Source organism: Aulonocara stuartgranti (assembly GCF_965226115.1).
Source record: "Aulonocara stuartgranti genome assembly, chromosome: 22".
Taxonomy (NCBI): Eukaryota; Metazoa; Chordata; class Actinopteri; order Cichliformes; family Cichlidae; genus Aulonocara; species Aulonocara stuartgranti.
Window position 1 is genome coordinate 24,481,937 of NC_138957.1, and position 25,564 is coordinate 24,507,500.

Genomic DNA, 25,564 nt, shown 5'->3' on the forward strand with positions numbered 1-25,564 from the left:
TATGTTACCACCTTTTTAACCACCTCTGCTGCTTCAAAATTCCCACCAGTCGGCAACTGCAGGACTAGGTCAAACATTGGATCAGGGGTTTTCTTTCACAGGATGTTTACAAGATCCGAAGGAATACCTGGACCTGCTCCAAGTTAAACCAGTAGGCCTCGCCACACATCTCCTCCATACCCGCTTCACACCCTGGAGGACGGGGCTGTGGCCCCCCCACACTCCCTAGCAGATCATTACATGGAGAAACCTTTGGAATGCAAGCATGCTGATCCACACAGGTATGCACACATGGGTATTCACAGACGCGGACTAAAGCTTTCTTGGCTGCTGCCTCAAAGCACACTGTGCGCTGTCTATCTTGCGTGCTGCACAATATCGTTTATTACTTAGTAAATACTGATATCTATGACTAGCTAGTTTATTGTGATGGTGCTTTGTTTTCTCTATTATTATGTTGCTCTTTGTTGTTTGCTGTCTCCTCTGTTTGTTTTTGTTTGTTTGTTTTTTGTTTTTTGTTTTTCTCCATACAGGTGACCCAGGAGTTTTTTTTTTTCTTCTCTCTTCCCCCCCCTTCTCACCGTCTCTTCTCCCCTTTGGTTTTCTTTCTTTCTCTCCCCCTCTCCCTCTCATTCATTCCCCCTGTCCTATTTATTAAAAAAAAAAAAAAAAAAAAAAAAAAATGACAAAGGATGAACTGAAGCTCTGCCATCACGTAATGTCGCATACTGCTGTTTCTGATGTCATTTAGAAAAAAACAAAAAAAAACAAAAAGGCCTCGCCACACCTCTCGGGAATCCCTGGGTTAGGCTAAGGGTTTGGGAGGTATCATGTTTGGTTATTACAAAGATTGCCAAACAAACACGCTTGTGTGTATTTGGGCACGTATAACTACGCACAGGCAGCAGTCACTGCTTGGGGAACATTGGTAATAGATAACAAGGCTCAATCAAAATAAGAGAAAAGCTCTTCCAACAACATTTGAGGTGGATCAGATGGGGTACAGGCAGTATTAAGTAATAGGTGATTGGTCCATAGTTCAGTTTTTATTTTAAGGTTTAATCTGTGGCTTTCTTTATGATGTAGACTGTGCATCCAGCAGACTTGGTAAAGTAATATCATCGAGACAGGCGCAAACACTTTTGTTGGCTTGCACCCAACATAAACACACTGCCAGCTTCCTTTCCACTCATAAGTATCGACTGCACAGAGGACATGTCAACACTTAGAATAATATATGTTGCCACCCATGGCTTCTAATTTGAACCAGCAGCCAACAGTGACACTTAAGAAGTCTGATTGTAGTGCAGCTCATGTCAAATACTTTTATAGCCCCATATACATAAGCTTTAAAGAAAACATGCCTGGCCAAAGCTATTAGAACATTCATGCATATGTTGAACATCTGCATCCTTGATTCAATTATAATTCTTCAGTTGTCTGCATATACTGCTGCTGGCAGTAGGCTCCCCTGTTTACACGGTTTCTTTATCAGTTGATGGCTGGTGCTGTTTGCATGGTTACAGTACCTGTGTCGCAATCAAAAAGTCTGGAACTAAGTGTACCTGTGCAAACTTTAGGAACATGAATCAAGCCAGTGTGACAAGAGCGATACCGACAATGTGCCATAAAAAGAGCATTACTGATCTGATGATTTGTATAAAGAACCTGCACGCACTGCCTGGGAACTGCGCTCTCATTGGTCCAGGTTAAATTACGTAATTTAAGCATTCTGTTCACAATGGCACTGCATCACTTTTGTTTGAACGGTATAATAAAAGATTTCGAACTCTATTCGACTCCCTCCACCACACCCAGAGTTGTGGCAGTGCTGAATCTGGCTTGTGCCATGCTTTCTATGTCACTCTCTTTTTTTCACTAATGTTATTCACCTGTTCCCCGTGTTGTACCGAAATCATCATAAACATTTGTTTTTGTCTGTAAAAGCTATTTTAATCAACTAAACCCACCTACACTTGCAGGTTAACAGCCCTCTTTTTGCATGTGACACAAGTGATTCACTCCTCAAGCATATATCTTATTACATAATTATGTAAGCCTGCCTTCCAATGGGCTCTCTCTCTCTCTCTCCCTCTGTGGCTTTAATAGGCCTATGTTGCCACATCTTCTTATCTTGTCCAGCTTGTTGACATGAACTTAATAATAAATAAAATTATTGTTTCTAGAGTTTATTTTAATAAAGGTTATATTAGATTGCACTGTAATCTGAAGCCAAAATTATGTTGTTGCTTCAATAGACCTTTATCGCATGCTTATTTAAATCTAAATCTCCCAATTAGTGGTTTGGTTTGTTGTTGTATGCATGGAAGATGTTCAGGTGTTATCTTGGCAGGTGACCCCAGAAAGCAAGTTATCAACGCAAGACTGACACAAAATCCCTTTAAATAATATTAATCTTCTTCGGAAAGACCCTGCTGTGAACTGTGCATGTCTCTCTCTCTCTATCTCTCTGATTAATGATGTTAATCAAGTGACGTGGGTGTCTTGGTCCATCACATGCAAGCCTATTGGAGAGCTTCAGTTAAGTAACATGACGAATTTGGAAGAATGTGGAGAGAATATGGAGGGGGAAGGGGGGGGGGGGGTGCAGCCCCCACTGAAAAAGGGGGGCTGTGTGTACGTGTATGTGCGCGCGGGGACCAGCAGCGTGGTCTGTTATTACTCGTTGGCTCTATAATGTGACTCAATCTGCATATCAACATTTTAGATGCCAGTTGCCTCGTGCTGTTCCTCTCGCTCTGCATCCACACCTACCACACGTGCGGCCGTTGAAGGATCGGAGGGATCCAAACTCTTATACCAACCAACCGACGTTGTGCGTCCCGCCGATTGGCCAAGCCTCTCGGCCAAAGGGAAAAGAGCAGCTCTGGGCTCAGCCAATCGCGGCTCCGTACACGCTCCAGCACGTGTAGAGGCCGTTGCTCTTGTTGGGTAGTTCGCGTGCGGGTAGGAGAGCTCCCAATGTAAGTGAAACGCCACGAGCGGAGGTAGCAGAAACGAGGAGGGACTGGCTAAGAGGAGTTACAGCTGTTCTCACAAGTAGAGCCGTTAGTTTTTGTGGAAGTCCCCTCTGTGAGCTTTGATTTATTTTTTTTAAACTAGTTCAAATAGCGCTAGCTGTCCTTTTTTAAGAGTCCAACTCTCCTCCGTCCAAAAGGTAAGAAGCTCCGTCCTTTTCCTACACTTTAACGTTTTTTAGGGAAAGGTGGCGCCTCACTTATTATATAAAGCCTGCGTTTTATTTTTACCTCAGATAGACTAAACAGTAACTTTTTACATTTACACCTTTACATAGCGAATTTCCAGTTAGCTGGTTGACCACGGGTATTATTACAGAATGAAAACGGTATTAATACTGCTTTTATGCTTTTTCTTAAAGACATTTTCAGCTAACAATCACTCAGTTTGTGGGATACGGTTTTCTAGACTATTCCCAGTTATCGCAAACATGTTATAACTGGTATATAAGATGATTATTGCGTTTTACCAGCTTATCAGCTGCAGACGTACACACATGTGTGTCCTTACATAAATCAGATTCCCATATGTCTCCAGTTTTAACCATTAAAATTAAATACGTAATATCCAGCCTTAAGAGGCAGTGATTAAAAAAATCTAGTGCAGATATAAACAAACTAAGCTCAAGGCAACTAACATTTGCAGCAACACGTGCTATAACAAACTTTATGTAACAGGCTTTTGCGAAAATTTAAGGGGGCTCGTGCGATTGAACTGCGCGTTTTTTAAAGTGAATAACTGCGATTGCGTCGGTCGGAGGGCCTTCGTGTTCTTCCAGGGTCATAATCTATCAGAGTTGATTGTTATTGGCTCTGTCCTCATCTGGATTTTATTGCGGTTGCTGAAAATTTGCGAAGACGTAACTCACTGTTCTTGGCAACAAGTGCACTTCTAATAGATATTGCATAAAAGTGATGAAATCATCGTGCTGCAGCATTGCAGTCACATGAGGGCTGATAAGTGTTTTATAGTAACATATGGATAGGATTTTCATTTAATGACTGTATTACTCAATCAAATACGCAGCTATTATAACTAAGGCGCCTTGTATTTTTTTCATGTTAATGTTACAAGTGATCTTCTATTTTATGTGCATTTAAAACATTTTGGTGCCCACCAAACAAATCTAGGTCTTTGGCCAAAGTAAAAACATTAAGACTGTGATAAAATATTGTTTGAATAGCAGTAAAATGCAAAGTTTTCTATTAAGTAACAATAAAAAGACTCTTTGCCTGGCTCTTAACTGTATGCTGAAGGGCAGGTATGTTAAGGATAACTAAGAGACATAAAATTCAGAGATGTATCCCCAGAAGCATCAAAACTGATCATTTGTTTAAGGTAATATGACCTCCTGAATCACCAGTTAACTAATATTCATGTTTTTGGAGTGTGGGAGGATGCCAGAGTACCCATAGGGAGAACATGCAAAAAGCCTGGATTCAAACCCTGGATCTTCTTGCTGTGCTACTGATTACTTTACTTTTATTCATAATCTTGATTTAAAAGAATTTCCTCAATACTGTCTCCACAGATGAATTCATTAGGTATTTCCTCCAAATGGCCATCTTATGACTCGCTACCCTCCACTCCAAGCTTTCTGCTCAGTGAGACTGAGCAGACTGAAGATGAGGCTGAAACCTTCTCAGAGGGAGAGGGGGACAGTGGGATTGGAAAGTTGCCTTCCGCCGATGAAGGAATCTCACTTTCTGGAAGCTACATTAGTTTACCTCCTCATACCAATCAGCTGCGTTTGAGATCTCAGTGTGACCGGTCTGAAAAGTGCTCTGACATGACTAAACCTCCAGGCTCTGCCCCTTCTCCTGAAGACCACACATTATCGTCATCAGTGACACCAGGGGACATCGCTTTCGCTCAGAAGGTGAGCACTTCTCTTTTGGAATCTTTAGGTCTTATTTTAGTAAACAGAAGTTTTTAGCTGTGTTAACTTTTAGTAAATAGCAGATTTTAGTTATATTAACAGTCTTTATTATTGCCTTTAACATTACAGTGTGCAGATTTGCACAGGTTTATCCATCCTCTCCTCGAGCTGCTTCATGGTTTAAAGACTGGCCGATTTGACCGAGGTATGTGTCTGACCATTATCCTAAATGATCTTCATTATTTATTGCATCCAATCTGGTAGTTATATCCAGGTACCTGCTTGTGTTTTTGATAGGCTTAACCAGTTTCCAGCAGAGTGTTGCTATGGACAGGTTGCAGAGGATTCTTGGAATCCTACAGAAACCTGAAATGGGGTAAGTCCACCAAAAATGATACCTAATGCTCACCTGGTTGAGCAGCTGATCGAAATGTCAAAGGTTATAGTCCTTACTGCTCCTACCCTCTCTCCACATTATCCTGTTTAATAAAGTTAAAATGCCTTTCACAATAACTTTATTAAAAAGAAAACCTAATATTAATAGCAGTGTTAACAGCATGAACAGTGTTATCATTGTCCCTATTACCCCACAGGGTAATTGTACAATTCTTTTGTTTCTGCAGTGAGAAATATCTTCAGAATCTGCTGCAAATAGAGATGCTGCTCAAAATGTGGTTCCCTCGGGAGGCGTTTACATCCACAAACACACCAAACAAGACCACCACACCCAGAGTCGCAGCACGCTGGAGCCAAAATCAGCTCCACATCCCAGTAAAGGTGAGCTTCCTCCTGGTGTCACCATATCTGTGACAGTGTTGTTTAATGTAATAGTATTATTTTAAGGAATGAAGGAGAAAAAAAGCAAATTAATGTACATTTAAAAATGATTAGAAAGCATCTTAGTATTTAGTAGAGTATTCTGTCTCCCCAAGGTCAACCTCATCTGCTTTATTGTCCTTTTTTGGCTCAAAGATCTTAATTCTCTTCCAAGATGGCCTTGATGTGTTGTTATTTTTGGTTCTGCTCTCCCATTGCAGAAGAGAAAACTGAGCTGGCCAGACTCTACCCAGGCTGGCAAAGTCCCAGCCAAGCACGGAAAACACGGGAGCTGCCATGCTGCCTTTTCACTAGACACCATTTCCACGTGTTGGCGCGGATCCCGTATAGAACAGAAAACTCCAGAGGAAGAAGCAGACGAAGCAGCTGGGTACAGCTGTAGCTCTGAACACGAGTTTACACACAGGACTGGCACTTTAAGCAGGCCGTCATATTTATGTAGCAGGAGAGCACATGACAATCGGAAGCACCCTGAGAGTTCTCCGCCCTCCTCCTCATGTGGCAGCTCAGCTACACAAGACAGCTCGGTGTCTTCAAGCAACATCATTACTATAAGTGACTCACCTTAGCTGGACTTAGCTGACCTCGCTATCACATGGAGGTGCCTCAGCATGCCAGCGAGACTGAAAGCAGAGGGCGGACTCGATTACATAAGAATAAAGTTGGGCGTGGAGCCAGTCTGTGATGCTTATAAGGAACATTAAACCAGGAGGAGGAGAACTGTACAGAGATGGTCATTAACCCCTAACTATCCAGTGTTGGGTTTTTAATGACACCAGAGTTATTTCAAAGTGTTTGTCTGAATGGATTTTTGTATACATTGACCTTTAAGTTAAAAAATGTTGAAAATACTTTTACATGTGTTAAAACAGTCTGTGCTGTGCTTTGTACGTTTTCATATCATCGAACGCAGCTCTAAGCAGTAGCAGTACAGGATTTCATGCCATTGATGAAAAATGTGTTTGTAGCAGGAAAAAAACGAGTCAGTTGAATATAAAATACTTTATGAAGCGACGATTGGTTCCACGGCTGCTTACATTTTTTTTGCATTTGCACTATTTTCCCAGCTCACAAATTGATTACAAATATACCTCATTATTGAACTCAGATGACTCGAAATTTTATTTAGGAAAGTTTAAAAAGTATTTTTTCCAGCTGTCTGATTGTAGCATACAGTAGAATAAAGGCGTGAAGCCGCTGCCAAAATGTGCCAAATTAAACCATGATGCATTATCATATCACAAGCAGCTTACTCTAGTGTCGCAGCACTTAACGTACGCTCTTTGTTTTTTTATCTGCACTTATTAAGAACAGATGTAGTCCCACACAGAACATGACTGACTAGTAATCACTGAGCCGAGTTAGAAACCAAAGAAGCTCGGTCTTTCAGTTGGTTTTTATTCTGTAAGCTAGCTGTAGATAGGTGGACTTGAAATATTTTATTACACTTGACCTTGGGCATGGGGTCACTTTTTCCTTATTAGGTGATTAAACAGGAATAATATAATATTTAATCCTGTGTGACTTTGAATTGATGCAGCTGCACTTTTGGATGACAATGAGGAAATGTTACACACTAAAGGGTTTGTGATGTTATTTATGAAAGCAGTACTTGAAAACCTTAATTCCCTTCAGCAGACTTGGTGTGTGTTACGCCTGGGATGAGCGCTTTACAGGTTTTTGTAGGGGAAAGGGTGGGGGAGGAGGACATGTCATTTGATTGCAGTTGAGCAAATCTAGCTTATTATTCATACAAAAAAGCTCCAAATGCATTGTGTCATCATGAGGGCAAAAAACATCCCTTTGTGCCCTGTTTTAAATGGATTTGTAACCCTGGAAGTGCTTTTCTATTGAGTCATTATTAAGAAATATCAGGGGGAATACGATAAACAAAACACTTTCCATTCCATATCTATTAAATACCTTAATATTTTTTTGTACCACCATATTTTATAATCAGGTATCATTCATGTTGAATGACGTTTCATCTCTGGTGGGATCTTTTTGTTTTGGGTTGTTTTTTTTTTTTAACCAGTGAGCCTTATTTTATCACATAAAGCTTGCCTGACATTAAATCATACGAGAAAAAGTCATACGAAAAGTGTACTGTTTTAACCAACGATGGTAACGTCATTTTGCCACATATGCCACTGAAAAGTGAATGTTTCTCAGGCTTTGTCCTTACTTGTGTATGAATTTTCCTATTTAAAGCAGAAATTGGAAGCACAAGGCGGAGAACAATAGTGCAGCGGTGTGTTGTGTTAGTCTGTTAAGATGTAGCATCCTGGAGTACATTTTTTGTTGTGCTGGGTTACACTTTTTATTTGTGATAAAGGAGTTAAGAAAAAAAATCAGATTTTACAGTTTGATGTCTTTAATTTTCACTTGTTTTAGAAAATTTATTTCTTATAATGAAATTATTGCTGGTGATTTCTTGATAAGTACAGAATGACACGAATCAGCAAAATCAGCATTTTTCTGCATTGATGTTTAAGTTTTCGGCTTTCCAGCCACTAAATCTACCCCGTAAATATTTTTATAAGGCTCCTTTATTATTCCATGGGTTAGATAAGTACAGTTTTACTTGTATAGCATCAATTTAGAGCATATTATTGGAAGGTGAACACACTACATCATTGGGGTTAGGGTAACCGGTCATGGCACATTCAGGCTGCATTGAAAAGGAAAAAACAAGGGTGCAGATAGGCCACGAGTAACACAGCAAATAACAAGGTGGGGCCAGTAACTGCAGGTCAGGAACATGCTTCTCCAAAGCAGGAGATCCCACCAGAAAGACACAGGGAAGAGAGAGAGAGGAGAAAGCACAAAAGTGGTATTTTCGATGTGTGGGTTATATAAAGGCATTTTTATTCTTGTATTATTCTTGGTTCAGGGTCACCCGATCCAGCAGCAGGCCCAATTGTGAGCTTGGTAAAAAAGGAAAGTTTCTCTTCGCAGCAAAGTATTTTTTCTGACCAGAACACCTCATACACTACGAACTTATTTACTCTGCATTCTTTAAATGGTACAAAAACAACATTTGGCTTCACACTGGTATGAACTAAAAATCTGCTGTAGATTTCTCAACATTTTTTTGAGGACACACTGCACAACATCCTGAGAAATTCTAAGTTTTAATGGCTAATTTGGAAATCACCTCATTGGTGTATAAGTATTAATTTTTGGCATTTTATACTGACTCAACTAACAAATTGGAAATAAATTGTGTGCTTTTGTTGGCAGGTTGTTTTAAATTGTATGTTATGTGTAGGGCCACATTTTTGCTCCAATAATTCATAGGTCAGTGTTGGCTTAACAAAAGAAAATATTCATCTGTAAATGGTTAGCTGCAAGGACTCAACTGAAAATAAGTGAAAAAACAAGCAACTTTGAAAGACCTTCGGAAAGCCTGAAGAACTATTGCAGAAGACTACCAAAATAACAAGAAAGTCTGGTTCCTTGGAAGCAAAACATGTAGAAATGAGAGGTGACTCAGGACTTTTGCACAGCACTGTATTCGTTTTTAAATATTAAAACAGAATTAAAACTCCTCTGCCACAACAAACAGTAAACAGTGCACTTGCTCTACCAATAACGCGCAGCTGGTGTCGCTAACAAAAAACAAAGAAGAAGAGAAAAGTCACCTTCCGTGACACTGGGTGGCGCCATAATCGAGTAGTGTTTGCGGAAGTGTTCTTCATCACCCCACCAACAACGAGTAAACAGATCCACAGGATGCCGCGAGGCGCTGAGTTTTAGTCCTTCAATGTGAAACGATATGACTGTTTAGCCGCGATAAGGAAGCTCACCGTGAATAATTTGTACACACACAGGGATTGGGACACGGGTTAGCAACCGGAGCAGGCTGAGAGGCTTCTGAGTGCAAAGATGCCTGTGCTGCGTTAAGCTAGCATGCTAAGCTAAGTGCTAGCCTTCCCCAACAAACTCGTCCGGACATGGCAGCGGGAGCCGGAGCCGCTACCAGCGGCTCTCTGGAGTCCACTTTGGACAGAAAGTTACAAAATGTGACCAACACCATGGACTCGATTCAAGGACTGTCAGCGTGGTGCATCGACAACAAGAAGTACCACAGTGTGATAGTGCGACACTGGATCAAGTGCTTGAAGAAATGTAAGTAGCCCTACTGCCTGCACCTTTGAACTCGTTTGAGCTCAACGATCGCAATGGTTGCAATGAGATGTTTGTGCTTATACATATTTTAAATATAGTTTTTATTCCTGCTGTTTGACGAATCATACCTTTATCCGGGCGCGTTAAGGTCTTTGTCCTATTTGCCTTAGGTTGAAATGCCGGGAAACGGTGGAGTTTAAAACTGGCGCTCCTTTGACAGCAGGGACATTCAAGCTGTCATCCATGTGCACACTATAGCCTGCGTTTACCCGCGTAGTCTACAAATAGTTTATAAACTAATGTGCAGAGTAGTGAACCTGTCAAATTTACAGTTCTGACAGTGCTACAAGAGGTCAGCCTGTGCCAGCTTTACAGGCTACAACGGGAAATTCAAGATTTAACAGCCTACCAGATCACTACATGTTATGAGACTGGAAAGACAGTTTTGTTACCAAACTGTATGACTGAACTATTTGTAGTCAGCTCATGGGGAACAGTGACGTTTTGGATGGGGCGGGACACCAATGTCCATCTATAATATATAGACCAGCGATGTCATACTCTTTTTTTTTTTTTTACATCGAGAGCCACATACGGCTTACTTTGATTGTAATTGGGACAGATGAGTGAAACCCTCCTTTCTGTCAATGTAAACAAATTTAAATAAACATTAAATAATGAGATATCTTAATATATTAAAAAGTGCAATTTCAACAGTTCATCTAATTTGGTCTACACGTTAAGAAATGTTGCTCTAGTAAACCTGCCAGTATGATTCTTTGTGCTTACATTGTAAGAAATTAATATGTAAAATTACAGCAAAAGTTCTGGTAACTCATTGCCCAGACTGTCCGATAATTATAAAACAGGAAGTTTTTCTTAATTCGCAGTAAACTTTCTGTTTCTCTTTCTTTTTCTTACCTTGGACCGGGTGTATAAACAAACAAACAGAATTTTCTTTTGTTGATAGTGAAAAAAACAGGAATTTCTGTGTCATTTAATTTTTTGTCCTTTACATATTACACTGTTGTAGTATGAATGGCCAAGGAGAAGGTCTTTCTCAGTAGGAAATGCTGTAAAAGTGGGTCGTATTGGAGTCCTTGGCAGGTCAAATTTGTCCCCCGGTGCCTTTTGCTTGAAAACCCTGATGTAGACAAAATATATTCTGTTACCGTAAACCTGCGCTGGGCAGTTAATTTATCCATGGGGCCACAATTGGGGTCTTTTTGATTTTTTGGGGTCTAAAAATCTACTTTCACCAGAAACAGTGTATAAAGAAATAAAAAGTAACAATAAGCAGAATGAGTTCAGTGTACAGGTGCGGCCTTCCACAGCAGTTTTAGTTCCTCGTGTGGCCCGCTGGAGTAAACTAATGTTACTGAGTACACAAACTCACTTTAAGTATTGGAGTTGTCACCGACACTTTGATTATTTACATGTTTGTTTGGAAATTTGTCAAACTGCACCAGGTTCTCAGTGGGGCTCTATTATTTTATTTTATAATAAATCAGTCAGTACTTTGTGTTATTGCCAAGGTATTAGGAGATGCTTTTGCAGCCTTGATCACACATCTAGCTTTCTAGTAACTGTAATTAAGACACAGCTCCCACCAGTCTTACACTAAGAAGACAAATCTTATATCGTAAATCTTAATCCTTGCTAGGACCAATCCTTTTGCCTTATACATTTTTTCACTTGGGTAGTGTCATCGCTATGTATCAAATGTTCCCCTGTACAATCCATGCTTCAGGCAGCATCTGCTTAAGTGGAGCTCCTAACGGTTGAATCTACATTTTCAAGCCTTCACTGTGAGATTATATCAACAAAAGTACAATGTGCGTATTTTATTTGTGTAATTGGATTATGTTTGTGATTTAGATTCAGCTCACATTTTATGAATAATCAGTGCAGAAGTAGTTTAAACAGGTTCACAAACTTTTTCTTGCAGACGTGAGAATAGTGGTCTGTTTCTGATTCTCTGCAGAGCAGGTGAATAAATCTCATGCACAGCCCTTGAATAGTTTTCGAGTAATTTATTTTGACTTGCAGCTTAAGGATCATTCATATTGTTGGAATTGTCCAGTAATTTAAGACAAAGGCCATTGCTATTGAGACCTTTATACCTACTGTTCATTAATTTGTACTCTAGTGAGGTTTTAGCATTTGCTTTCAATTTAAAGTTCATCACTGTCTTTTGCTGATGAAGACAGCAAGGTATGTTCAGCGTGGAGCCTTATTAACAGCAGAGTTGTGGTTCTCCCTCTGTGATTGCAGTATAGTGTTATCCTCTTTTAGACATTGTCTCCATTTTGTCATTAAAGATATGACTGTTTCATTATATCTGACACCTGAGTTTTCCATTTATGCAGTTTAAAGCCTGTTAGGGATTTTTCAGAGGCTTAGTGGTGTACCGTGAAGACAGATGTTTTAAACATCTGAATAACACTTAATAAATACATTTAAAAACATAGCATTTAAATGTATTAACTGGAAGCTACCAAAGCTTTCTGGATGAACTTGAGAACGAAAATAAGAAAGAAATTGTTAAATGTGCGGATTAATATATCAGATTTGTTACAGTAATTTGATTATTAATTTAATAGAAAGTATATCAAGCTTTTTGCCATTGCTGGCTCTCCTTTTTCTGTTTTGTACTGTTGTAAATTAAATCTAACCTTGTGTTCATCAGATAAAACAAGTGGACATTTTTGTCTCTATAGTGTCATATCTGGGGGGGGGGGGGGGGGAGGGGTGTGTTTTGTTTTTTTTGTTTTTTTTTTACTATTTTGGAAAAGTCCTGAACCAGTGATGCCAAACTCATTTTACATTGACCATCACATACAGCCCGCTTTGTTCTTAGGTGGGTTGGTGGAGTGAAACTTTAACTACACGTTTATTCCCTGAGATATCTTAATATTAGATAAATAATGCAATTTCAACAGCATATCGTTTTTTTCCTACATGATAAATGTAGGAAAACACAAGCACCAGAAAACATTCTGGTAGCTCACTTTCCAGACTCTCCTGTGTTTATAAAACAAAGTGTTTGTTAATTGATGAAGATTTTGTTTCCTTTTTAATAGAAATGTCAATATTAGACAGTGAGACAGGAACTTCTGTTTCTGTCATTTAACAGACAGTGTCTTTCTATTGCGGGGCTTCCTCTGGTTTTGTATATATTCCTATTGCTTGTTATGCATTTCTGTTGTCTTACTATTTATATTTTAGTCCTGCACAGTTGGTATGGAGCACCCATGTACACGTGCAATGACAATAAAAGACTAACCTAATTGTTTATCTATTACTTAACTACTTTGGCGTGGTATTAATGGCTGCGGGACATCTTTATCAGCAGAAAAAGCTGTCAAACCTGTGAAAATATAGTTAAAAGGTCAAAAACATATGCCCTTTGTTGTATTTTCCAAAGCTGGGGGTCAGATTAGGTCAGATTGGCACCTTTGTCAGGCTGATTCAGGCCCCCGAGCCTTATGTTTGCCACCTCTGTCCTAAACAAAACAACAGGGGTGCCCATATGGAAAAGAAATAGAAAAAACTTATAAAAGACTTGCATAAGATGTGGCCTACTTCATATAGTAAATCATATAAGGCTTATATGATTTACTCATGAAAGTGGCCACTTTCTCATTACTTTCATATATTGTTTTAGTAAGTATCCAAAACATACAAGTTTCATTTATATAATTTTTCAAGGGATCTTATATCTGTTTTCACTCTTGTATGCTTTTCATACAAATTTCACACAAGACAGATACAAACTTTATAAGATTTATATATATCTTTTCCATATGGGTGGGGTCGAACTTACTTAATACTACTACTGCACTAAGGTATTTTTAATATACCTACATCTTACTAACTGCACCCTAATTGTAAGTAGTATTAAGTCAGTGCACCAGATTGGCTGGAGATAAGCTGGAAAACATTAACATTGTCCAACAGAAATGTCTTGATTTAAAAAAAAAAAAAAAAAAAAAAAAAAGATCCCAGATCTTATGTTTAAACAAAAATAGTAAAACCACAGATCACTGTACAGAGTTAGGGACAGTAATTAAAAACCAGTTCCAGTGAAGAATCCATACCAAAATTTCCGGTTTGTCAAAGTTGTATCAGTTCCTCTTCCTGATAAGAGGAATATTTTTTCTTTCACTTTGCAGAGCAATGGTGTCAAGCATGGCAGTGGAGCTTCTGCACACCCACTTTCAAGTCTTTCTTACACATAAGCTGAGGAAAAAACATGTAAAATCAGATTGTAGATGCCCTTCATCTCTTAGAGCACATAAAAGACGTGTTCTCACTAATGGAAATGCTGTATTCGGTTTAGGCTGCCCAAGAACAGGAGGGATCTTAAACGTAAAAACGTTTTAAAACAGTCGTGTTGATGTTGAAAAACACACAAACATGGATCAGGTCAGTAAAAGAATCAATAATGAATCTGACCTATAAGCAGAATCGATAATGGCTTTGGAATCAATGAAGTTGTATCAATATCCATCACCAGATGGGGTTCACTGACCTTTTGGTGATGTCTTTTGCAGTAATTTCTTCAGCTTCTGCTGGCTGTGTGTGTGTGTGTGTGTGTGTGTGTGTGTGTGTGTGTGTGTGTGTGTGTGTGTGTGTGTGTGTGTGTGTGTGTGTGTGTGTGAGAGACAGAAAGAGAATAAAAATGTAAAATACACTACTGTTTGGAAAGCTTGATTCAACTGGAGACGTTCTTCATTGGGTGAGGGGTGGTGGTTAGCAGTGCTGCCCGTCAGCAAGAGGTCCTGCGTTCAAATCCATCATCTTGTTACGTCTTTCTGTTTAGAGTTTGCATGCTCTTCTGTTGTCTGCGTGGGTCCTCTCTGGATACTCTGACCTCCTCCTACAAACATGCAGTTAGTGGGTTTTGTGAGTTGTAGTGAGGTGTGTTTGAATAGTTCTGTCTCTGTGTGTTAGGCCTGCAGCGAGGTGGACTCGTGTCCAGGATGTATCCCGCCTCTTGACCTATGGCAGCTAGGATAGGCTCCTTTTGATAATGCCTGCACTGCTGTGCATGTGTTGCACATGCGTTGAACGGGCCGCTTTGTAATTTAATATACAAGAGGCTGACTAGTCAGTCACTAGTCTAAAAATTTAGAAAATCAGCTGATTCCAGATCACTGTATCTCTAGTTAAAACATAGACTGTATGTAAAAGATGACTAGCCACTGTGATGTCACCGATTTTGAAGCCTCGAGCTGATTGTTTCCACCTTTTAATGAAGGTATTCATAGATGGCTGTCTTTGGCTCTCGCTTGCCTGTTTCGCTGTTAATCTTGGTCGCAGTGATTTTACAGTTACCTGAAACGGTGTTTGACTTTGGAGAATTTAGAGTGATCTCTGAGCATATTACAATTTTGTTCTTCTAACGTGATCACACTCGCGGATCTCAGTGCTGCAGGAGAAATTTCAAAGTAAACTGTTTTGTAGTGTTTGGGGTTTGTGTTTAGTGTTCAAACCCTCAGCATAATAAGGAAAACAACAGCCTTTTGCTTTTCTACTCGTGATGAGTAAGAAGCGTGGCTTTCATCTGTCATCTAGACAATTAGAGAATTAATAGAGACTTGATTATTTAAAGCAAAATTATTTACTTACAGAGAATTGAAATTAGTTGCATTGCAGACTTATTTTGCATCTGGATGTTGGTTATTTTATCAAGCACTGATTAAACTATTGCCCAGGAGATATTATGAGCTGATATCATATCATAAATATAAAAAAAACTGCAAATAAAAATGACACATGGTGTGTATAAACCATAAAACAGGCATTTTTAAAACTCCTTGTTTAGGTCATAAAATGTGAACAAAGATTGTGTAAATGATTTCACGTCATGTTTAACAGTTAGCTGTTGATTAAATATTCTTGGTAGCTGTTGACTGCATGCTATCTTTTCTGTGTTGTTTATGAATCTGATTTATCACTTCAGACTTAATCACACATGTCTATAATGGATTTTTGTCATTTATTCAGTTTAACTGGGCATTAAGTAAAAATGTTGACCTTTTTATAAAGTACAAAAATTATAAATTGATAATAAATTAAGCAGTATGTTGGACCACTACTGATTTTGACCTATATTTAATAAAATAGGTGAAAGAGAGCTGAGCTGCTTCTCCGGCTCAACTGGTTTCAAGTCAGATTTTTTCATATGCACATTTAAAAATGGGACACATGCTGTGCAGCAACAAAAACAGTAAAAACGATGAAAGATTTAAGGGAATGAACAGCCGCAGATAAAAGCACCATAATTAGAAGCAGTCTGGTTCAAACAAGCTAACATCAGCGCCTCTGTTTCAAGGTTCTTTATTTGTCACATGCATAGTTATACAAGTATAACACACAGTGAAATGTAGCCCTGTTTCCTCCAACAGCTGATGCCTCACATAGGCTCAACCTGCTATACCTCGCCAATGACGTCATCCAGAACTGTAAAAGGAAAAATGCCATCGTTTACCGAACGGCATTCGCCGAGGTGCTTCTAGACGCCTTCCAGCTGGTTAAGTAAGTGCTTTGTAGTAAGTGCTCCACTGGTGCAATGTTTCTTTCTGCTGCTCTCTACCTTTCAGTGTTTCTTGTCCATCATTCCTCTCATTTGTTTCATTTGGACTCACATAAATCCAGCAGCCATCATTATAGTTTTTATCATCTCCCCTCTCTGTAGCTGTGAAGGTGACTCGAAGGTGATAAAATCAGCAGAGAGGATACTGTCCATCTGGGAGGAGAGAGGTGTGTATTCGGGGACTCTCATTGCCGACCTTAAGAACGCCCTGATCAAAGAGGAGTCCCCTCCTGTCACTCCTGTGGAGCAAAAAAGTAAGTTTGCTTATTATTTTTATAATTTTTAATTTTATTAGACGCACCATCTTAACATGAAACTTGTCGTTACCAGTCGTGGCACCTTGTACAGTTAATTGTATTTTAATTGCAGTTACAGTTTTGGCTGTCAGTGATTATGAAAACACAATTTATTTAATTTTTAATTTAATTGGCTTTAAGACAAGTTTCTTATTTATTAGGTTTAATACATCCATAGTTTTCCCAGAGTTTAGGAATAATTCCGTTAAATAATGTTGCATTTCATTCTGTTGTGTAGATTTCTGGGTGTTTGTAGTTAATTTTGCTGTTTGAGTTTATGGGCTTTTTATTTATTTTAAAGCTCCAGCCGAGTCTAAAGCTGATCTACGATCCAAGGTCGTTGCTGAATTTGTGGTAAGTGTGATGTTAGAGTTTAAAGCTCCTCACTAAACTCCAGCTGTGCCGTTTTACAAGCACGGTTGTTATCGTCTTGTCTTTGACTCAAACACTGTGATCAGACTTTGTTGCGCTTATGATATGACTGACTGCTCCCTCTGCTTTAGCCGCAGGCACTCATAGACCAGCTGGCCAAGTACAAGAGATCTGTGGAGGAGGTCGACCTCAGAGAGAAACAGCTGGCAGCTATGAGGGTTGACATCTTCAGTTCTGATGCCCTCAAGAAACTCAAAGGTATTTTATTCTTTTTGCTGCTATACAGCCTAACCTGGAGCGATAGGAAGGATGGGTTATGACTTTGACGATTTCCTCACATTACTGCTTGGTTCTTGCAGATAAGGCAGGAGGAAAGAAGTTCTCCAAGGACTTTGAGGAAGGAAGCGCACAGCTACAGGAGTTCGTGAAGTTCTTTGATAAACAAAACAAAATCCTACCTCAACTCATGGAGGCACTCACCAACGCAGATATCTTCTATGAGATGCAGTACAAGGAAGTGAAGATTGTAGCTAACGTAAGTGAAAGATGTTTATTTTTAATTTGTATTTTTGTTGTTGTTGTTGTTCTAAAGCATGAAGAAATTCAGTTACCTGTAGGTTTATTACCCAGCTTGTGTTGGGCATTTTGGTACATTATGTTTTAGACTCTTATGTTGCTAGCTGTAGATAAACCTTATGCCTCTCTATCTTGCTGTTTGAATTTGCGTGAAGTCTGTATTAAAACTGGCTAATAGACTTAACATTTACATTTTCATGTATTTAAACTCCGTTGCTTCTCCTCTCAAGGCCTACCAAACATTTGCTAACCGGGTGTCCCACCTCAAGCGTAAGCTGGACACCTTGAAGTCCACCTTGCCCGACCTGGACGAGTCACCCATCCCCTCTCCCTCGGCAGACGCTCCATCTCCAACAGGCTCAGAGTCTCCTTTCCACGGTCTGGAAATGGCCCACCCCGATCCAGACCTCGATGGTTCTGCAATGGACGATGATGCAGAGCCCCCAGCCCCGAGCCCTCTGTCCTCCCCGGGGGGGTCTCCCAGAGACACAGAGGCTCTCGGTGAGAATGACAATCGCGAGGTGGAGGACATGGAGCTGTCTGAGGACGAAATGGAGAGTGGGGGCATCATAGGTAAGGAGGGAGTAATGTTTTGGGATTTCAAGCCTCTGCAATGCTTTTTAAGTGCTTTGTGGTTTTTATATTGGTCTTCAGTACTTTACTAAAAAGAATGAAATGACAAACACAGGAGAGATGGGCAAGCACCGTAATGACACAAAAGTTCTCAAGCATTGCATGATAATCATTGTTTCAACTTTTGCAGTAGCATCTTTTGAACCTGCTGTCGGTAGTAGTTAATACAGATGTTGCATGGTGTCATCTAACTAGTTCAAATGTTCCGAGTTTTAATTTTAAAAGCAGTCTTTTTACATATTTCGTTTGTTTTGAGATAAGCTGGCTTGTTAAAGTTTTTCCTGGAGGAAAAAAAGGGCCTTTTGGATTTGACTGCGTTCGAAATAAGAAAGGTGATGAGTCTGTGTTACCTTATTTGACAGAAGTTTGACAGTTTTCTTCTCATTTCTGACCATTTAATGAAGACAAAATGTCTGTTATACACAATCTGATGAGACTCCATGGAAGAAACAGCATCTGCGCAGTAGCTGATGTGCACATTCTTAAATTGACCTGCATGTTAAAATAGGAATATTCTTCCTCAATGTAGTTTGAGTTCTAGCGTGTGCCCAGCCCACCGCCATCACATATCACAGAGTATGCATTTACTTAGATGGATGCATTGTGATCACAGGTGAAACCATCGCCTGCTGTGGACATCTGGTAAAGCTCTGCATCAAAGATAAATCAGGCTTTACAAATCACACCTGTTATTTAGAGGAATTCATTAATCCTGAAGCATCCAAGCAGTTTTAGTGGCTACGCTGACCAAATGGAGTCATTTCAAAACTGGAGCCAGATGTGGCAGAGTTGAAGTTTTCGTTGCGAGTGACTAGGGTTAGAAATTGGTACGTCAGAGAGAGACGGCACAGGTCGAGGAAATTGGAGACAAAGTTAGAGAAGCAAGGCTAAGGATGCTGAATATGGAATAGCACAAAGGAGGTTCATGGATGTAGTGAATGAGGACATGGAGAAAGTCGGGATGACAGTATAAGCTGGTAGGGATAGGATGGTATAGAAGTAAATAATTAGCTTTGGTTACCGCTAAAGAGAAAATGTTCTAATGTAATTATCCATCTTGAGCTAATTTTGAGCATCAGGTCTCTGCAAAAGCAAATCTCAGTACCCTACATCTCTAGGAAACATTTTTAATATTAAAACACTTGTCAATATACAGCTAGAGTCATAAATATATTTTCTGTTCTCTTTTTTGCACCGCATTCCTTCCTGCAACCATTATTTGAGTAACTTTTGAGAAATTTGCCCTGGAAATCAGGTGACAGCGACAAAATTAGTCACAAAAACCAAATGTAGAGGAACTGCACTTAGCTGCACCATTACATTGGCCCTCACTCACTGTTATCGCTGCCATATTTTCTTTCCTCAGTTGAAGAGCGGACAGAACCCGTTCTCCACCCAGAGGTGCCCGCACCGATGCCTGCAAAAAGCGTGCCATTAGTAGCGACAGAGCAGCCCACCATCGCACAGATCGCGCCTCCCATTGCCGCTCCAGCGGCCACTCTGGAAAGTGTGGACATGAATAAAATTGGCTCCATCCTCAACAGCTTAAGCTCAGTCGTGAAGAACACAGGTGAGTAGCGAGGGCCTTTTTGTGACATGCACATAGATGATTTCTTTCAGTTCTTTCAAAATAAAATAAAATCTTCCACGTGCCGTCATTAAGCGTGTCTCGACTTCTGCTGTGGAAAAACCAACTGGGTTTGCAATGTGTTTGGAGCGTTAATATCTTTGCAGTGTCATTAATTTTTAATGTAGAGATAAACAAAAAGATCCTGAGAGCATATGTGAGTATGTACTTAAGCTGCATATATGTTTTCAGTGTCTTTAGATTGCATAGATTTAACAGAGTATTTAAGTTAATCCAGTAGGTTTGTCAAATGTCAAAGTTAGTTTGTTTTAAATATGCCTCATAATGCATAAATCTATGAATGAACATTTGGCCTTCACAGATCTGTTAACTGTCTAATAAAAAGTTAGTATATGGTGGGTTACTCTGTGAGTGAGTGTAGCTTTGTTTTTTGCAGCGCCCTTAGTGGAGACTCCTCCTGCAGCTGCCCCCGCTGTCTCCTCAGTTAAGAGCACGCCTGCTCTTCCTGTGGCAGCACAGGACCCCAGTTCACTGGTTAGTATCCTCTCCAAGGTAGAAGTGAGTCCTGCAGACCTCCTCAGTGCTCTGTCCAAAGTCCAGGGTCAAAGCAGCCTCGAAGGTGAGAGTCAACCTTTACTTAAAGTATTCAAAGAAATGTTGATTTATAGCAGCACCCTTGCTTATCTTTCTTCTATCTTCCTTGTGCCCCTTAGGCATCACCTCTGTTGTGGGCAGCTCAGCTGACTCCTCCAGTACAGGCAAGATTACTGCCTCTCCTTCATCCACAGTTTCATCAGCGGTACCCTCTCAGAGCTTGCCTCACTCCTTTGGCACATCTGTGCTTCCCCTATCCAAATCTACTGCAAGGCAGAGCTCAAGCACCCAAGCATCCCCCCAGAATTCCAACCCTGCCTCTGCCCTGGTTCAGGCTCTTCATAGAGACATGGATTTGACAACAGATCCTGAACCACCCTCTACAAGTTTAGAGTCTAAAATACACAGCTTCTTGCAGGGAAACCCTGCTTTTAGTGCATTTGACTTGGTTTTTTCAACAAACCCAGCTCTCGGAAGCAATAATCATAGTCCGGTTACTTGCACAGACACCCAGGATGGGACACCTGTGCGGGACGAGGGGGGAGGCACGCCTACTCAGGATGAGATTATGGACAAGCCAATGGTGGTTCCATTTGCTCCCAAGTTAAGTCAGTCATCTGTTGAATCTGCAATAATGGCTCCTGTTGCATACCAGAATAGCACACAGCCGAACCCCAACAATCCTCAACAGCCTGCTCACCTGCAGCCAGGTGTGGCTCAGAATGGGCAGATCTACCAGGCGTACCCGTTTGGCAAACAGGAGATCTCTGAACATGGGATTACTGCCCCGGTTGGACATTACCAGCAGATTTCTGCACAGACAGGAGGGCCAGTGCCTGGAGAAAGAGCCCCAGGCAGTGCCGGTAACACACAGACTGCTGACAGCTTTCATGGGCCTAGTGAAAGGAGTTGGTACGGTGACACTTACCCAGAGGGGAGCTCTCAGCAGCCCAGGGGCTATAATATGCCTGGAGGGGCTCAAGAAAACAAGACATCCGGACGTTATCCATACCAAGCTGAGCAAACTCGTGAACCTCAAGAGCTGCTCTCCCAGCAGGGGGGCACCCCATTGCATGGTTTCTTTAAAAGCAATCTTCCTCCTGTCCCAAGGTTACCTCCCCCTCCTCGCGGTTTTGAGGTTTCCGTTTCATCGGCCAGCAATTCGATGATTCCTCCGGAGCAGCAGCCGATTCCCGGCACAGACTCTGGGGACGTGCTCGGGGCCAGAACTGAGAGTGTCATCAGTGGGATGGTGGTCCATGATCATCAACACAAATCCCTGTATCATCCTGATGAACATCTGTATGACACTGACCAGCATCGGCCACATCACCCTGAGGATTTACATCACCAGTCAGATGACCGGCATTACCAGGGGGACCTCGAGCGGCACCACGACGAACTCCTCCAGCACGAGCCCCCTTATTTCCAAGACAATCCTTATCACGGCCCAGATGACCCGTATTACAGACCAGGCAGCCCTCCACACCACTATCCCCGAGTTCGAGGCCGCCTCACTCCTCCACTCTCAAACTCAGAGGAGCCTTACTACGCCCACGACTACCCACATCACAGCCCCCCTGCTCCGCAATACCCCCCTAGGAGACCACCGCCTCATCACGAAATCCGTCATCCCGGTCTACGACCTCCGCATCGACCTCCTCACCCTGCACATCACCCACACCCCAGAGGACCTCCTCGCCCCCCATTTCCTCGATTTCAAGGTCCTGACCCGAGGTTTAGAGGCAAACGTCCAGGTCTAAGACCAGGAGGCCCAATGTTCCCCCCTAAGAGACCCTTTATGCCCCCACGGTACTGACTGAGCATGTAGCCCTGAGACTGCTCACAGTCAAAAGTCTTGGAGGTCATAAAAGCCTCTTAAAAACTGAAATGGAGACTGCAGGTGGATGAATGTGCAGTTATTGCACTGGGGTGGGCACGATGTGGCAAAGCTGAGCTGAAGAAGAATTAATTCAGCAGCTTCCAGAAGAAAAAAAACTTTAAATGCAGAAGGAAAAAAGGGTGTGTGGAAGACTGAGGAGAGCCAACACCAAGAGACATAAAGAACACGGTGCCTCTGAGAGGGTTGCTGAGCTGAAGAGCGAAGACAGAAGATTAAAGAAGATAAGAGGTGGATATATATACATATATATATATATAAAATTCACTTTTTGTATCATTTCCTCCAATATGAAGCACTACGTTAAATGTAAGCGTGTCAGAGTGCGTGCATGGTACGTGTGTGTGCATGCAGTCCAGTCTAAACCAACTAGACACAGATAGTTCCACACCTTTTTTGAAAGACAGTTATTTTTGCTAAGACGGTGAGAAAAGAGTGTAGTTGGTGCAGTGTTTCTGCTCTTATTTAGTTTTTCAGTGAGCAGTTTTGACTGCTTCAGTCCCGTATCAGCAGGATCCCATTAGCGTTTGAAAAATCGTTAATTTCAACTTGTCTTTGGGTATGACAAACAGAGTGTATGCTATGGAATTTCTGTTTCTTCTACAGTGCACATTAGCATATTTGGCGGAATTATTTCTCATTGTTCCAGCTCCAAATGTTCTGTGTTTTGTCTTTTTGTTTTTTGTGAAGCATTGCTTTTCCCCACCTATGCGCAAGATCCCTTCGGCGATAATTTTTACGTCCCGTTTAGGAAGGCGACACAAGTCTAGTCAAAGGGGGGGGGGGGGGGGGATTTTTTTTCCAGCCTCCAACACCGACACAGAAGAAGTGCATTTCTGGAAGGAGGATGAAGACAGTCGGCTTCACTTTCGTTTATTTGTACTGACCAATAAAAATCTGAGTTTGAAAAAAGTGTCGTTTATTTATTTATTCTTTTTTTTTTTTTTTTATCATCTCTGATCCCTGACCTGTTGCATCACTGCCTTTACTTCTGCATCACATTTAAAAGCACCTAAGCCAGGACCTCTAATTATTCACACAGAAATTATAACGCCACTGGGCCCATTACTCATGAACACGACTGCAGGTAACACTAAAGAGTGTTGTGGGGTTTCTTTTTTTTCTTTTTCTTTTTAAGCTATGGTTCATAATTTAAGGATTAAATCTATAATACTGTTTGGGAAATGTGTTCATCAATGTATCAGCATCCCATTAGGTTTAAAATACGTTGCTGCATCAGACCAGATAAAAGTGATATTAGAAGAAAAAGCTCCGTTTACTACATTTATTACATTTATAGGGATAGACATTTCTAAAGAAAAACATCTTAACTTGATAAGTCAGATTTTTGCTCTGAGTTACTTTTTTATTACATAAGTTTTTTGGTATTTAAGATAAATACGGTTAAAGAAGTAGTGTCCACACTGATTGTGTGTACCTCTGTGTGCATAGGTTACTTAGTTTAATCGAATCACATTTGCTCTGCTTTGTTGGGCAGATGCCCGAAAAGTTGCCTAGTAACAAGAATAAATTTGCAAAAGATTAGTTTGGCTGAGATCCAAAATAAAGTAGAGGCGGTTTTACGCGTAACTTGGATCCTTAAAGCAGTTAAAGGTCTGTTAGGTGTCTCCATGTGAGGCTGCCGTGCAGGGAGCATTAATGCAGTCAGTTTGGCTTAATTTGAAATGAACACGTTTTCAGTAAGGGTCTCTTGACTCCGCAAATATTCTCTTTAATTGAAGAGGTCCAGATCGATTTGGTGCCAAACACACACACACAGCCTCAGCGTGAGAATCACTCTAAAAGACAAAAGTGGTGATCAGTTGGATTGATTAGGCAGTTATAATCAAGTACCGAAAGACCCACTTCCCTTAATTCATTTGCAGTTTCTTAGTGCGGTCATTAAATTATTGCATTAAATCAAGTATGAGAAGTTAAAAAAAGACATTATTCTTGGGACTGTTATTTCTAAGTGCGTAAGCGGCAAATAATACAGCTTAATTTTTTTCCTTTTAAAAGTGTCGATGTGAATGGGCTCCTAACTCTGATAAATCCGTGCAGTTAAACCTGCGCTTAATTTAGGTCTACTTTAATTAGCACGGAGGTCGTTTAGGGAAATGAGTTTCGATTTTAGCAATAAATCGTTCCCTTCGCGCACACAAACACGAAAACAAAAAAAGCGGTGTTAGATGAAAACAATTGGAGGGAACAAATAGAAAAACAAGTGCTCCCATTCGACATCTTTATTGGTCAGAAGTTAGTTTTTAATCTGCGGAGTTTACTTGGAAATTAAACATAGTCACAGGTGAGCCGGCCGTCGCCAGATGTCAGCACATCTTCCCAGAGTCACTTTGTTAGAGAGGGGAGGGGTAGCCTATAGCATGAAAAATTCAATAAATAACTAAATTATTCAGCATTTATCAGCCTTCATATCGGGGACGTGCGTAAATGTGTCAGGTCACCTTAGTGTACGCATTTTTCTTTGTGTTTACATAAAGGAAGAAGTGAGTGAACGTTACCTACACACACGCACCTCCTTCCCCCTGAATTTTTTTGAACTCATCCCCCGTTTCTCATCCCCTCCCCTCCTCGCTCCTGTTTTCATCCTCAGGGATCCAGAGCCACACTTTGATGTGTCTGATGTGATGGAAACCTTTCCCCCACATGTTAACTGATGAAGATGGTGGCGGCTCCTCTCTTTGAATCCTGCACCGCTCGCAGTGATGGCTCTTCACGGCCTGTTATGAACGCTGTGCACCGGTAAGGCTTTCAGTTTAATAGCTACATCAGAAACTAAGTGCCACCAGCAGGAAATCAAAACAATCAATACAGAGTGGGGGGAAAATAAAATGTTGAAAATGGTTCTATTTGTTCTCCGACCCTGTGTGTGTGTGTCTGGGTGTGTTTGTGAGTGAGGAAACACAGGAAACGAGGACCGCTGGACATAGAGGACCATGTGAGTACAACCAGGATTATTAATAACCTTATGAATAATTACAGCTATTTTATTGCCTTCTCTTTACATTGCTTTAAACAAATCTGTGCTTTTCATGCTTCCAACCTGTACAGATACCCATTAAATGCATGTTTTTGTGGAATAAATGATCATTGTGCAAAT

The 25,564-nt window shown here is 40.8% G+C and overlaps 2 protein-coding genes across 5 annotated transcripts in view; both read left to right on the plus strand.

Moving 5' to 3' along the window:
* The first annotated feature begins 2,666 nt into the window (after positions 1 to 2,666).
* Positions 2,667 to 8,109, plus strand: ciarta (circadian associated repressor of transcription a). The gene is made up of 6 exons (XM_082522307.1): positions 2,667 to 3,178; positions 4,571 to 4,918; positions 5,048 to 5,123; positions 5,216 to 5,294; positions 5,542 to 5,695; positions 5,956 to 8,109. The coding sequence occupies exons 2-6, from the start codon at positions 4,571 to 4,573 to the stop codon at positions 6,322 to 6,324; spliced, it is 1,026 nt and encodes a 341-aa protein (XP_082378433.1). The 5' UTR covers positions 2,667 to 3,178; the 3' UTR covers positions 6,325 to 8,109.
* Positions 8,110 to 9,397: 1,288 nt separating this feature from the next.
* The window catches only part of rprd2a (regulation of nuclear pre-mRNA domain containing 2a), a 16,177-nt gene continuing 10 nt past the window's right edge, over positions 9,398 to 25,564 (plus strand). The window contains exons 1-12 of one of the 4 annotated variants that reach the window (XR_014274105.1): positions 9,398 to 9,886; positions 16,300 to 16,429; positions 16,590 to 16,741; positions 17,085 to 17,137; positions 17,287 to 17,413; positions 17,515 to 17,690; positions 17,962 to 18,304; positions 19,731 to 19,934; positions 20,389 to 20,571; positions 20,666 to 22,677; positions 25,058 to 25,206; positions 25,359 to 25,564. The exon at positions 25,359 to 25,564 is cut by the window's right edge and continues 10 nt beyond it. Coding sequence is in view for 1 of the 4 variants with exons in the window: in XM_082520898.1 (XP_082377024.1) it covers positions 9,712 to 9,886; positions 16,300 to 16,429; positions 16,590 to 16,741; positions 17,085 to 17,137; positions 17,287 to 17,413; positions 17,515 to 17,690; positions 17,962 to 18,304; positions 19,731 to 19,934; positions 20,389 to 20,571; positions 20,666 to 22,365 (3,243 nt within the window). In the remaining 3 variants the exon portion in view is untranslated. Of the gene's footprint in view, positions 9,887 to 16,299; positions 16,430 to 16,589; positions 16,742 to 17,084; positions 17,138 to 17,286; positions 17,414 to 17,514; positions 17,691 to 17,961; positions 18,305 to 19,730; positions 19,935 to 20,388; positions 20,572 to 20,665; positions 23,654 to 25,057 lie in introns of those variants that run through there. The other 3 variants (XR_014274106.1, XR_014274104.1, XM_082520898.1) reach the window with 3 other exon arrangements.

Excerpts from the sequence above, each read along its gene's own strand:
- ciarta (XM_082522307.1), top strand. The coding sequence starts at position 4,571 with ATGAATTCATTAGGTATTTCCTCCAAATGGCCATCTTATGACTCGCTA. Across the intron at positions 4,919-5,047 it reads ACATCGCTTTCGCTCAGAAG|TGTGCAGATTTGCACAGGTT; the intron begins GTGAGCACTTCT and ends TTAACATTACAG. Across the intron at positions 5,696-5,955 it reads AGCTCCACATCCCAGTAAAG|AAGAGAAAACTGAGCTGGCC; the intron begins GTGAGCTTCCTC and ends CTCCCATTGCAG.